The sequence below is a fragment of the Trachemys scripta genome, chromosome 2, assembly GCF_013100865.1.
Source record: "Trachemys scripta elegans isolate TJP31775 chromosome 2, CAS_Tse_1.0, whole genome shotgun sequence".
NCBI lineage: Eukaryota > Metazoa > Chordata > Testudines > Emydidae > Trachemys > Trachemys scripta.
This window is the reverse complement of record NC_048299.1, coordinates 196,902,552-196,914,760: the sequence shown is the minus strand read 5'-3', so window position 1 is coordinate 196,914,760 and position 12,209 is coordinate 196,902,552. Positions and strand designations below refer to the sequence as shown.

The following is a 12,209-nucleotide window of genomic DNA, read 5'->3' as shown; positions in this document are numbered from 1 at the left end:
CAGTGCTGAGGCTGGGGCGCACGGTGCTGCGCCCCACAGCGAGGCCGGGCAGTCACCCAGCATGCCCGTGCGCGGGGCCTGTGGTATCGCTAAGGGTTCATATCGCTCCTGATCCCGAGCTGCTGCCCTCACGTCACGCTCCCACCCAGCCCCGCGAGAGAGGGGCCGGCGCGCGCAGGAGACTCTGTCGTGGAGCGCGTTCCTTCCTTCTTTCCTCTCCCCGCGCGGACCCGTCGGCATCAGCACGCGGCCCCCGAACGCGAGGCGTGCGCGCTCCCGCGCTGATGCCGACGGCGACGGCCGAGTGGGAGGGAGCGGTAAGGGAGGAGGCGCGCGGGCTCCTAGTGGCGGCTGCAGTGAGGGGGGCTGCGGCCTGCAGGGCCGGGGGCTGGCGTCATGTTCCTCGTTGCTCCTGTTCGCGCCGCTGCCGCGCAGTCGGTAAGGAAACCCGCGGCCTAGGCGCCGCTTCCCCCCCCTTCTTCAAGGCGCCGCGGCGAGAGACGGCGTCCCTGGTAGAGACGGGCCCGAGGCAGCAGGCAAGGGCACAGCGGCCTTCAGCTCCCCGGGAGCCCGGCCCATGTCACCGCCCGCCCCACAGAAAGGGGCGGTCCTCCCCCCATTAAAGTCAGGAGAGGAGAGGGATTCAGGAGGAGGGACTCGGGGGATATGGAGGAGGAGGAGGGGTTCAGTGGGGAGGGGCTCGGGGGATATGGAGGAGGAGGGATTCAGGAGTTGGGGCTCTGGGGATACGGTGGAGGTGGGTGTATAGGGGCTGTGCACACACTTCTTAGTTATGGTTTCTGTCATGTGTGATATAACTACAGTGATCGTTGGTTGATTTGTTTTTCTTTTGAGTATTGTATTTTTGATCACTTGTGTTTATGGTTCGTATATCCCTTGAAGCAGAATACTGTTCATCTGTACACATCTACATTTGCTATAAAAAATGACTGATAGTGTGTAGTCTTTTTTTTACCCCGTCATGACAGACACATGGGAGATGTCTTTATTCTCTCTCTGATCTTCAGCAGACTTGACATTGCCAAATTTGTGACTCCCTATATGTTTGTTTAAGATCAGTGAGCTATAAAGTTCCTGTCTCTACTTTCAAACTGGAAAAGGCTAGTTTTAAAGAAATGAATACTTGATATGTATCTTGGGTTATTAAGACTTAAGTTTGGAAAATATAAGGTTTTTTCCTACTAGGAAAAATCTTTGTCAAATGTTGCTGCTAACAATGCAGTTCTCTTGTACCTAAGACTAAACATAGGTTAATAATCCTTCTAATTCCCTTACTATGGTCTCTCGCTTACCAATCAAAGAGTTAGGTCAAACTGATTTAAAAAGTCTAATCTAATACTTCTAACTCTGATACTTTGAGGTTTTATTTTTTGAAAAAGGTACACAGGGCCAGGGCCAGATTTACAAAGATGTGTCTAAAGATGTGGATAGGCACCTAATGGGATTTCCAAACTTCCCTAAATGCATTAGATTTGAAACAGTAGCTTATGCATACATTGTAAAACATATATGGCTGATGTATATTTATAAAGTGTGTGTTGTGGCAGTAAATTATTTAGTACATTGGCTGATATGTGCTTACACGTGAGAAGAGTTATGTAAAATTCTGGCTTTGAGATGACAGGGTTTACTTTCTAATTTGATCTGCAGTGACCAAGGTGGGTTAAATAAACAAAGATATTCCTGATATCAGGAGAGGCCTTTAATATTCTCCACTTTGCCTCGTCAAATAATAAGCCACTCCATCCCTTGGTTGTGTTTTATTATGATTGATATAGAAATCAAACTCTTACTGAAAGCAGTGTATGGCAATTAAGCACATTTTTGCCTATAGTTTTTAATACTTTCAAAATGTTGTTTAAAGGTGAGACAGATCCGCTACTTGCATAAAACAGCTGTGCGCAGTGGAGGTGGAGGAGCCTTGTTTCTGGTAAGAAATTTTTCTAGATACTGAAAACATAAATGAATAAATAAGTTAAAGTTGAAGGTTGGATGAAATATGGTTTTTATTCACACATGAACTTTTGATTGGCAAGAACAGTTCTTTCAGACCTTAGTAGAAACTTACAAGGAAACTTATTTTTCAGTAGAACTCCCTGCTCTGGGGGGTGAAAATCTGTTCCCCCCCCTCCCCCTTGCTATCTCTTCCCTATCTTAAATAATTTTAAATCCTTAAGTGAGGTTGCTTAACACTTGACTTCATAAACCTCTGTTTTCATTTGGTTATAACCTTACCAAACTTTCACTGTTAAAGTTTTAAACAAAAACAATTCAGCCATTTTCTAAAGAGGTTTTGGAGAATAGTTAGTTTTGCTCCGAACATGAGGATTTCTTTGAGAAGGAAGGTTTTAGATATGGTCCCGTATAGTCATTGATTCCACTACTACTGAATTTGCCACAGAACTCACTTTGCCATTGAGCTGAGATCCAGAATTTAACCTTTAATTTTAAAAATGTTTCTAGCCCATGTTTGTGTGGTTCCCAGAACAATGAGGATCCATGACTGGGGCCTTTAGTCACAAATGCACTACAAATATAAATAGTAGTAATTATAGTTGCAAGCATCTCAAATGCGAACTGGGGCACATGAATCAGTGCCATCTGCCGGAATCTGAAGAGAACTGCTGTGAGGGGTGTGATCTGCCCTATTCCTATCCTTCATGGCCTTGTGAGCTCTGTAGTTCCAAGGCTGCACAATTAGCATTTTTCAAGATGCAGTGGAATTCAGCATTTCTGCCACAAAATTCACCTTTTGCTGCAGCCAGGCACCCAGCATTTTGTTTGGTCTCCCTGCAGCAGTCTCTTTCTCTTCAGCTGTTCCCCGAAGGGAGAGTTAATTAGATTACAGTTCATGCTCTCTGCACTTTTCCATGAAGTGAGGCAGGAAGGGGTTGGAGACTAGGCAGTGAGAGCTGATGCCCAAAGAGGGGGCCGGGAGGGGGGGAGAGGAAGAAGGCTATCAGGCTAGGCATCCTCAAGAACAGGTCAGCAGCTGAGAGCCTGGGAAGCCAGGGAGATAAGCTGCAAAAGCCAGCTACAAGCTCCCCTGTTTCCTGGCACACACAGAAGGTTCTGAGGACAATTTCAGCGATGCCAAGGCCTGTGGTGTAGAGCCAATTGGCTTGGAGAATTTAACAAAAAACCCATCCTCAAGATCTGTCACCATTTGAATTTAATTTATAGCAACCTGGGGGATCTGTGTCTTATTAGTTGTTTGATAATATTTGCTGTCCTTTAATGCTCCTTTTTTCTCACAGTAGCTTTGAATCTTGGATACAATTTTATATACTTGTTTGCCTCAGTTATGCAACAGCTTTTTGAGCTATAACTTTCAGGCATTAATTAACATAGAGCTGTAGTTTTCAACCTATGGTCCATGGACCCCTGAGGGTCTGTAGACTATGTATAAGATTTCCAAAGAGGTCTGTATTTCCATTAGAAATTTTTTAGGGGTGTGCAGATGAAAGAAGGTTGAAAACCACTGATGAGGTGTTTAAGGACAAATTGGGAGCTTATCTAATAGATGAGTGGTTCTCAAACTTTTCTTTTTGCGGACTACTTGAAAATTGCTGAGAGTCTCGGTGGACCACTTAATGATCTTTTGAAATGTTGTTTGTACTGTTAGCTAACTATTGCAAAGCGCTTTGGATAAAAGCACTATATTTAAAAAAAACCAACCTTAATAATTAACGTTTTTTTGTTCTACAAATAAAAGCACACAACTCATATTTTAATATCAGTAGTCTTACCTTTCTAAAGCGATGGACGTGCCCTCTCTTCCCTGGCAGCTGCAGCCCCCGAGTTGGGGCTGGGAAGGAGGGCCTTCTCTTTCTCTGGCTGCCGCAGCTGTGCATGTCTCAAATTCCCCCCACCCCCTCTTCTCACCCCACTTCCCCCTCCTACCTGCCCACTATTTTCCCCAAGGCCACCACCTCAACTTCTCCAGGGTCCAGGCATCTAATTAGTGGAGCCACACCTGTGCAGTTCCAGTAATTAGGTGGGTGGCCCTTCATTCTTTTATGTGCGGCCGCCCAGGCGTGCACCTTAGAGGGAACTATTCACAGACCATCTGAATGGAGCTCGCAGACCACTGGTGGTCCACGGACCACAGTTTGAGAATCTCCGTAATAGATAATTGGTCAATTGCTCTGACTGGTTTGAGGTTAAACTTTTTTTGAGTTCTTAATCAATATAGGGTGTTTTAATACCATCAGAAGGAGGATGTCTTATTGGCTGCCTGATTTGTACAGAGAAAACTATACACAGTTTTAAGTAATCATGTTCTTGGAATATCACTAGTCTCCATCCTCTTTCCTGCCTTTTGCTTTGTGGTGTTGAAGGTCAATAAAGCCTGCTTGGAGCTGAAGGGGGTTTACTATGGAGCAACACTAACTTTCCTTCCAATGTGGTGGTTCTGTTTTGATGCCAGTTTCGGTGTAGATGGTTTGCTTTGTCTTTTCTTGTGCATTTTTATTTAGATTTTTTTTCTTGCTTATTTTGTACTACTTGTCACATTTCAAGTACCTAGAATCACAGAAATGTAGGGCTGGAAGGGACCTTCAGATGTCAGCATGTCCAGCCTCCCTGTGTGGAGGCAGGACCAAGTAGATCTAGACCATCCTTGATAGGTGTTTGTCTAACCTGTTTTTAAAAACCTTCAGTGGTGGGGATTCCACAGCCTCCCTTAGAAGCCTATTCTAGTGCTTAACTATCTTTATATTTAGTATTTTTCCCTAATCTCTAACCTCAATCTCCCTTTCTGCAGATTAAGCATATTACTACTTGTCCTATCTTCAGTGGACGTGGAGAACAGTTCATCACAATCCTTTTTATAAACAGTCCTTACTTGAAGACTGTCCCACCTCAGTCGTCTTTTCTCAAGACTAAACATGCACAGTTTTTTTAACCTTTCCTCATAGATCGGGTTTTCTAAACCTTGCACCATTTTAGTTGCTCTCTTTTAGAGACACTGCAATTTGTCCCCATCTTTCCTAAAGTGTGGTGCCCAGAATTGGACACTGTACTCTGGCTGAGGCATCTTTAGTGCCAAGCAGAATGGGACAGTTACCTCCCGTGACTCACATATGACACTCATGTTAATACACCCCAGAATATTAGCCTTTTCGCAATGGCATCGCATTGTTGTTTCATTTTTTAATTTGTGATTACTGTGACCCTCAGATTGTTTTCAGCAGTGCACCCAGTTAGCCACTTATTCCCCATTTTGTAGATTTTTTTTTTTCCCTTCCTGAATGAAGTACTTGGCATTGTCTACTGAATTTTATCTTGTTGATTTCAGACCAATTCTCCAATTTGTCAAAGTTTGTTTTGAATTCGAATCTTGTCTTCCAAGATGCTTGCAATCCCTCTGAGCTTGGTGTCATCTACAGATTTTATAAGCGTACTCTCCACTCCATTACCAAATCATTAATGAAACAACTGAATAGTATCAGACCCAGGATTGACCCCTGAGAACCCCACTAGATACGTCCTCCCAATGTAACAGTGAACCATTGATAATTACTCTTTGAGTACGGTCTTTCAACCATTTTTTTTGTAACTTCATCTAGACCACATTTCTGTAGCTTGCCTGTGAGAAAGTCATGTGGGGACTGTGCCAAAAGCCTTACTAAAATCAAGATGTATCACATTTACTGCTTCCTTGCTATCCACTAGGCCAATAACCCTGTCAAAGAAGGAAACAGGGTTGGGTTGGCATGATTTGTTCTTGGCAAATCCATGTTAGCTATATCTTATAACCCTATTGTCCTCTAGGTGCTTACAAATTGATTGCCAGTATTTTGCAGGTATCAAAATTAGGCTGACTGGTCTATAATTCCCTGGATCTTCCCCCCCCCCCCCCCCCAGCTTTTTAAAGATAGGTACCATGTTTGCCCTTCTCCAGTCCTCTGGGATCTCACTGGTCCTTCATGCGTTCTCAAAGATAATTGCTAACAGTTCTGCTAGCGTTTTAGCTAGTTCCTTAAGTACCAGGTGCTGCTGATTTGAATAAGTCTAACTTATCTAAATATTCTTTAACCTGTTCTTTCCTTATTTTGGCTTGTGTTCCTTTCCCCCCTTATTGTTAATATTAATTGTGGTAAATATGTGATTACAATTAACCTTTTTAGTGAGGACTGAAACAAAGCAGGCATTAAACATGTCAGCCTTTTTGAGTTGTCCATTATTAGCTTTCCTTCCCTGATAAATAGAGGATCTACACTTTCCTTCACCTTTCTCTAGCTTCTAATGTATTTACAGAACCTCCTCTTATTGCCTTTTTTGTCCCTTGCTAGGTGTAACTCATTCTGTGCTTTAGCTTTCTGATTTTGTCCCTGTTATGCTTGTGCTGTTATTTTGTAGTGATTCCTTTTTGATTTTCAAGCCATTAAAGAGCTCCCTGATGGAGCTGTATTGGCCTCTTACTAGTGTTTCTACCTTTCTTTTGCGTCGGGATAGTTTGCTTTTTTTTGTTTTTTTTCCCCACAGTACAGTAGAGTTAACACAGCTTCTCAAATTCCCCTATGATCCTGTCAAAGACAAGCCAAATATAGCGTGGGTGCTATTAGATTCTGGACATCTACCACCTGCAGTAGTTAGATTTACTGCAATCAAATTATAGGAATAATTGCAAATATTGTAGTGTGCAAGTGTCCATATTTAAACTAAACCCATATGTCAATGTAAATATTTCTGCAATAAAATCTATGCCTTTGTTTAATGGTAAACTGTGATTCTACAATTGTCCTTTTCCCCAGTGCTTGGAATTGAACTGCTCCAAACCTGGGAAGCAAACTTTCAGTTGTAGTCTTTATTTCTGGCATATTGAATCACAGAACAAATGTTAACCTTTTCCCCCTTCCTTAAAAAAAAAAAAAAAAACTTTGTCAGTTCGGCACCATCTTCATGTTGCAATCAGATAACCCAGTTAGTTTGGATAGCCACAATTCGTGTTCTGGAAAGTAAAGAAACTGACATATGAATGCCATTTTGAACAGTTGACACACACTATATGTGCTGCCTGATTCTATGCCTGATTTGGTCCACAGTTTGTTGTTACTGAATCTTTTAGGAAACATTAGGTATCGTTTTGTACTACTTGAGCTGGGTCCACGGCCAGTAATGCAGTTTATTTCAAAGACTGTATCCACTAACAAGATGATGCTTCCAGTGCCATTGACTTTTGGTGTGACTCCTGTATGCTCACTAATTTAATCTGAATGATGTCGCCTTGCTCTTAGCAATGATTCTCTCTGGATCCTTTTCTGGCCTCGTAACTGCAGTCTTCAGCATTTTCAGTGCTGCATACACTTGTTCCCTTGTGAGAGAGAGACTTTTCTTGTGTCGTGGCTGCTGCTGAATTTGAGGGAGCTATATGGGGTGCTTGTACTGCAGGGGAAATGGCAGGTGGCATATTAGGTGTTAGGGGTGATGTTGGTATAGCTACAACTGGATTTGAGTTACTGTTACACATGTATGTTTGTTGTTTGGACTGAGCAGGAAGCAGTAATGTTTGGATCTGTAGGGTGTTCCAGTTGCCTGTTAGCCTCTTGCACAGATCCAGCTGTTTGAGCTTCGGAGCTTGGGATATAGGAGAAGTTTGAGGACATGCTGGGGGTTGCAGGCAAATCGTTTGTAGAAGATAGTGTGGACTCATTGTTCAGAGGGCCATGGTTCTGTTTGCTGTTGCACTTCTAATATTGTCTCTTGAGAAACTGCCAGCTCTCCTGAACTCTTTTTTACCTTACCTGGCAGTTCCCTGAGCTAGTTTAAAAGCTGCTTTTTTAAAAAGTCCATTGTCCTTATTTTGCTGCTCTCACTCCTTTCTTTCCTTAGAATTGTGAAATTTATACTTTCATGATCACTTCCAATCAACTTGCTTTCAACCTTCAGATTCACAACCAGTTCCTCCCTGGTAGTCGGAATCAAGTCTAAAATGGTAGTCCCCTTGATTGCTTCCTCCACCTTCTGAAACAAAAAGTTGTCCCTAGTATAGTCCAGGACTTATTGGACATTTTGTTTTTGCCATGTTACTTTTCCAATAGATGTTCAGGTAGTTAAAGTCCCCCATTACTACCAGGTTTTATGTTTTGGATATTTATTTGTTCTAGAAATGCCTTGTCTACCTCCTCCTGGTTTGGTGGTGTGTAGTAGGGTCAATGTCCTGGTAGCAGGGCCGGCTTTAAGACGATTCAGCTGATTCCCCAGAATGGGGCCCCACAACGTCCGGGGCTGCCGGTGGAGCGAAGAAAAAAAAAAAAAGCCGTGTCCTGCTTCTCCCCCCTCCCTCCAGCGCTTGCGCCGCCATACAGCTGATCAGCGCAAGCCTGGGAGGGAGGGATGCGGAGGAGGAATGCGGCGTGCTTGGGGAAGACACGGGGCCAGTGCGGGGATTTGTGGAGGGATCCAATGGGGCAGGGAGGGGTGGGTCTGGGGGCGGAGCCAGGGCAGGGATTTGGGGAGGGATCCAATGGGGCAGGGAGTGGGCGAGGGGTGCAGGGGCACGAGACAATTCGTGTCCCGGTGTGAGGCCCTACACCTGCTAAAGCTGGCCCTGCATGGTAGGGTCTGTTTTCACCCCCATTTTAATTTTCGTCCAGGCACACTCAGTTAGTCTGCCTCTCATCTCCTTCTTGACTTTAGAACAAGTGTACATATTCTTGATGTATAATGTAATGCCTTCTGTTTTTTCCCCGCCAGTCCTTCCTGAACAAGCTGTACCCTTTTATATCAATATTCCGATCATGAGATTTATTCCATTCGGTCTCTGTGATGGCAATTAAGTCATAATTTAGCTTATGGACTAATATATCCAGTTCTTCCTGTTTATTCCCCGTACTCCATGCATTTGTGCATAGATGTCTGAAATGTAGAGTAGATTTCCCCCACCATTTTGTATCTTGTTGCTCCTAAGTGTCTATTGTAGTTTTCTATTCCCCTCTCTTAATGTCTAGCTCTGTATTGAGATCACCTTTTTTATACCTACCTATGGGCTTTTGTTACCTGCCTCCTTTGAACCTAGTCTAAAGCCCTCCTCACCAGGCTGGCATGTCAGTGGGCAATATACACATGTAGTGTGTATGTGATGAAGGAAAGTGCTTATTTGCATTCTTTGGCCTGCACCATTTTGAGAAATTAAAAGGGACATGACCAACTTAAATATACTCATTTTTTAAAAATTGGCTAAAAGTAGTCTAGAGTGTTATACTCTCTAAGGAGTAATCCCATTGCAAATTTTTATTTTACAATCAGGTTTTCCATCTTTCACAGTGTCAAGGGAGAAAAACACTTTTTAAAGACCTACACAAATGAGAAACTGGGTGTGACATGAGACTGCTGAGTCCTCTTAAATTCGTCAGCCTGGGTTGTCTTTCACAGTGCTGTGCTAGTGACATATAGCAAACCCCTACAGGTGCTGTGATCACTCAGCCATCAACATGTGGAGGCACACGCCCAGTTGAGTTGCATGAATGCTCTATAAGCCACCCATGAATTATACACAGAGAGACTCCAGCCAATTTTACCCAGCCCCAGCCTTGCACCCCAGTGATGTACCATCTTACACTGCTCAAGGCCGTCTCTTGAGCAGTAAAAGCTCATTAATTAGTTTGCTACTTTGTCAAAGGAAAGTGGACATATACCAGCCTTTGTAATCTAAGCAGATTGCCCAAGCACTTTAGACAAACTCACTGGTAAGTATAAAACTGTGGAAAGCTAGGTTTAAGTTAAGCGTTAGGCACGGAAGTTAAAGTTGGTTACATAAGAAATAAAAATAGAATCACTGTCTAAATTCTACACTATCGCAGACTAAGCAAGATTTGAATCAAACAGCTTTTCTTGCTGCACTGGATGTTCCAGGCAGTTTATAGTTGTTATTACAGACTGAATTTCCTTCTCAGCCTTGGACCAATTTCTCTAGTTCAAAGTCTTTGTCTTCCAAATGATCTTCCAGGTGTTGAGATGGGGAAGTAGAGAGGCCAAATGGTGATGTCATCGACCTCCATTTATACTTTCTCCCGGGTTCTAGAAAGATCCTTGCTGTGATGTGGGGGTTAGGTGGCTCCCATTGTGTATGTGCAGTCTGAGGAATCTCTGGGAGAGTGGATTCTTCTCGATGGGTCATCAACACATGTCTGGCTGATCCTGATGTAAATCTGTCTTGTCAGTGTTAGTTGCTCCTTTGTTGCCACTGAAAGGCTTGTTGTGGGCTTACCACACTTACCACATATTTCAGTAACACACATAGCAATACTTCATAACTTCTCATATAATGATAGTACGTACAATTAAATAAGAGTAATTTTCAACAGATCAAGACTTTTTAAATGATACCTCACAAGGCATACATTGTACAAAACATATCATAATCCTATCACAGTGATGAATATGGGAGTTCCAGGGTGCTATTTTGAGGTACAGAATGTCACACTGGGTATACAGAGGAAAGAATGGAACTGATTACATAAACAGAAAGGTTGTGTCTGGGTGAAGCATGACCCTGCCCCTCCCACACACCTGCATAGCTGTACTCAAGAAACTCTGTCTGCGCTTGTTCAACAAGTATAGCAAGGGGCACTTCCTAATATGCTCCCTCCAGCACTCAGGCATAATTGCTTCCCGGGACTGATGCTTCAGCGATGAGCCTACTCTTACTCTCCAGAATTCTGCGTCTAGGAAAAGGTATAAATAAGCCCTTATTCAGGGATAAAATGAGCTAGTGTATGTCCAAGATAGATGTTATATTTCTATTAAATAGAAGAGATTAGAGACCATGAGAGAAACCGATCCCGCACAACTGTGTGACTGGAACTCTGCAAGATCTTGATGAAAATTCCCTCAAATTCTACACAAACTCTTCCTCTTAGTCACCCAAAACATCATTAATGGGAGCTCGCTAAAGAAGCCAACAAATGGAAATTTTTAGCTTTAACGTGCTGTATAGCTTCTAACGTAACCACTCAGAGCTCTGCAGCACAGAACTGTGCTGAGATTGTGGCAGCAGATACAATCCTCATTTATTATTCCCCCCACTTGAGATTCTTCAAGCAGACAGATACCCAAGAAATAACAACTGTAATCCAAACAAAGATGGAGATTTTAGAAATCAAGCTGACTTTTTTGCAAACAGAAATTAAGAACGTGTTAACAAGAATAACTGAGTCAGAGAAGAACAACAGGAAAACAAAGAAAGCAAACAGCAGGCTAAAATCCTAAAATAAAACACAGATTAAAGAACTGACATTTTAGGAGGAAAACCAAAGATCTAGAAGTAGATCCAGGATGTGTGGCATATGTCTGGTGTGCCTATTAGAAATGGCAGAAGATTGCTATGTAAGGAACTCTGTGAGGAAGCTTCAAAGAACAATAAAAGGATCCTATTTCTGTAACTCAGAGAGCCCGTCATATGCTTGTACAAAGTCCCTTTTCTTCAGGTAATTTTCCTTTGGTATTCTAGTGTGTAACCTTGCGCCCCCCCACCCCCACCCTCCCAAAATCTTTGCACTGACCAGGGGAAAATCTACTGTCATTTATAACTTCTCTTATTTTTTCTGTGTATTTGACATATAATCTTAAAATCCAAAGATGGAATTTCCCAAATTCAGGAAAATCCTCAGTTACAATAGTGCACGTATTTATGCTATGTCTTGTCGAGTTGAAAATAGAATTTACAACAAAATATTCTTCCAAGATTTAATGGCAGCCTCTAAATTCATGGAATGCCAGCAGTGCAGAAATAACAATTGAACTGTAAGAGAACTGCTGAATGCTTTGTCACCCACAAGATCAAGTTTGCTGCCTTTATTCTTGAATGCTATTTCCAAAAAAGTTGTTTTCTCTCCCCACCCTCATTTAAGGCCCCAATCCTGCTTCCATTTAAGTCAATAGCAAAATTCCCATTGACTTCAATGGTGCAGAATCAGACTCCTTATATAGAAAAATCTAATGAAAGGGGGGGGAGACTGCCTAAAACAAACCAATTTGTATTCCTCTTTGCTTTTTATACTATTTTTCAATTTGTACAGATGGGTCTAATGTATACTGAATATAAACTACTCTCTAAAAGTAATGTATATTTACTATATCTGATTACCTTTTCTATAATTCTTATCAGAAAGGGAAATTAATTGTAAACAGATAAGTATATTCCAGTTGGGGCTTGCATAATTCGGAATTGAAGTAGGAGCACA

General features: G+C 42.5%; 1 protein-coding gene across 3 annotated transcripts in view; it reads left to right on the top strand.

The window, feature by feature from the left end:
- The first annotated feature begins 214 nt into the window (after positions 1 to 214).
- Positions 215 to 12,209, top strand: part of NDUFV2 (NADH:ubiquinone oxidoreductase core subunit V2) — a 31,894-nt gene continuing 19,899 nt past the window's right edge. For 2 of the 3 annotated variants that reach the window (XM_034762621.1, XM_034762622.1), the window contains exons 1-2: positions 270 to 536; positions 1,886 to 1,951. In XM_034762621.1, the coding sequence (XP_034618512.1) occupies positions 285 to 536; positions 1,886 to 1,951 (318 nt within the window). In that variant the 5' untranslated portion in view covers positions 270 to 284. Of the gene's footprint in view, positions 537 to 1,885; positions 1,952 to 12,209 lie in introns of all 3 variants that reach the window. The other variant, XM_034762623.1, reaches the window with a different exon arrangement.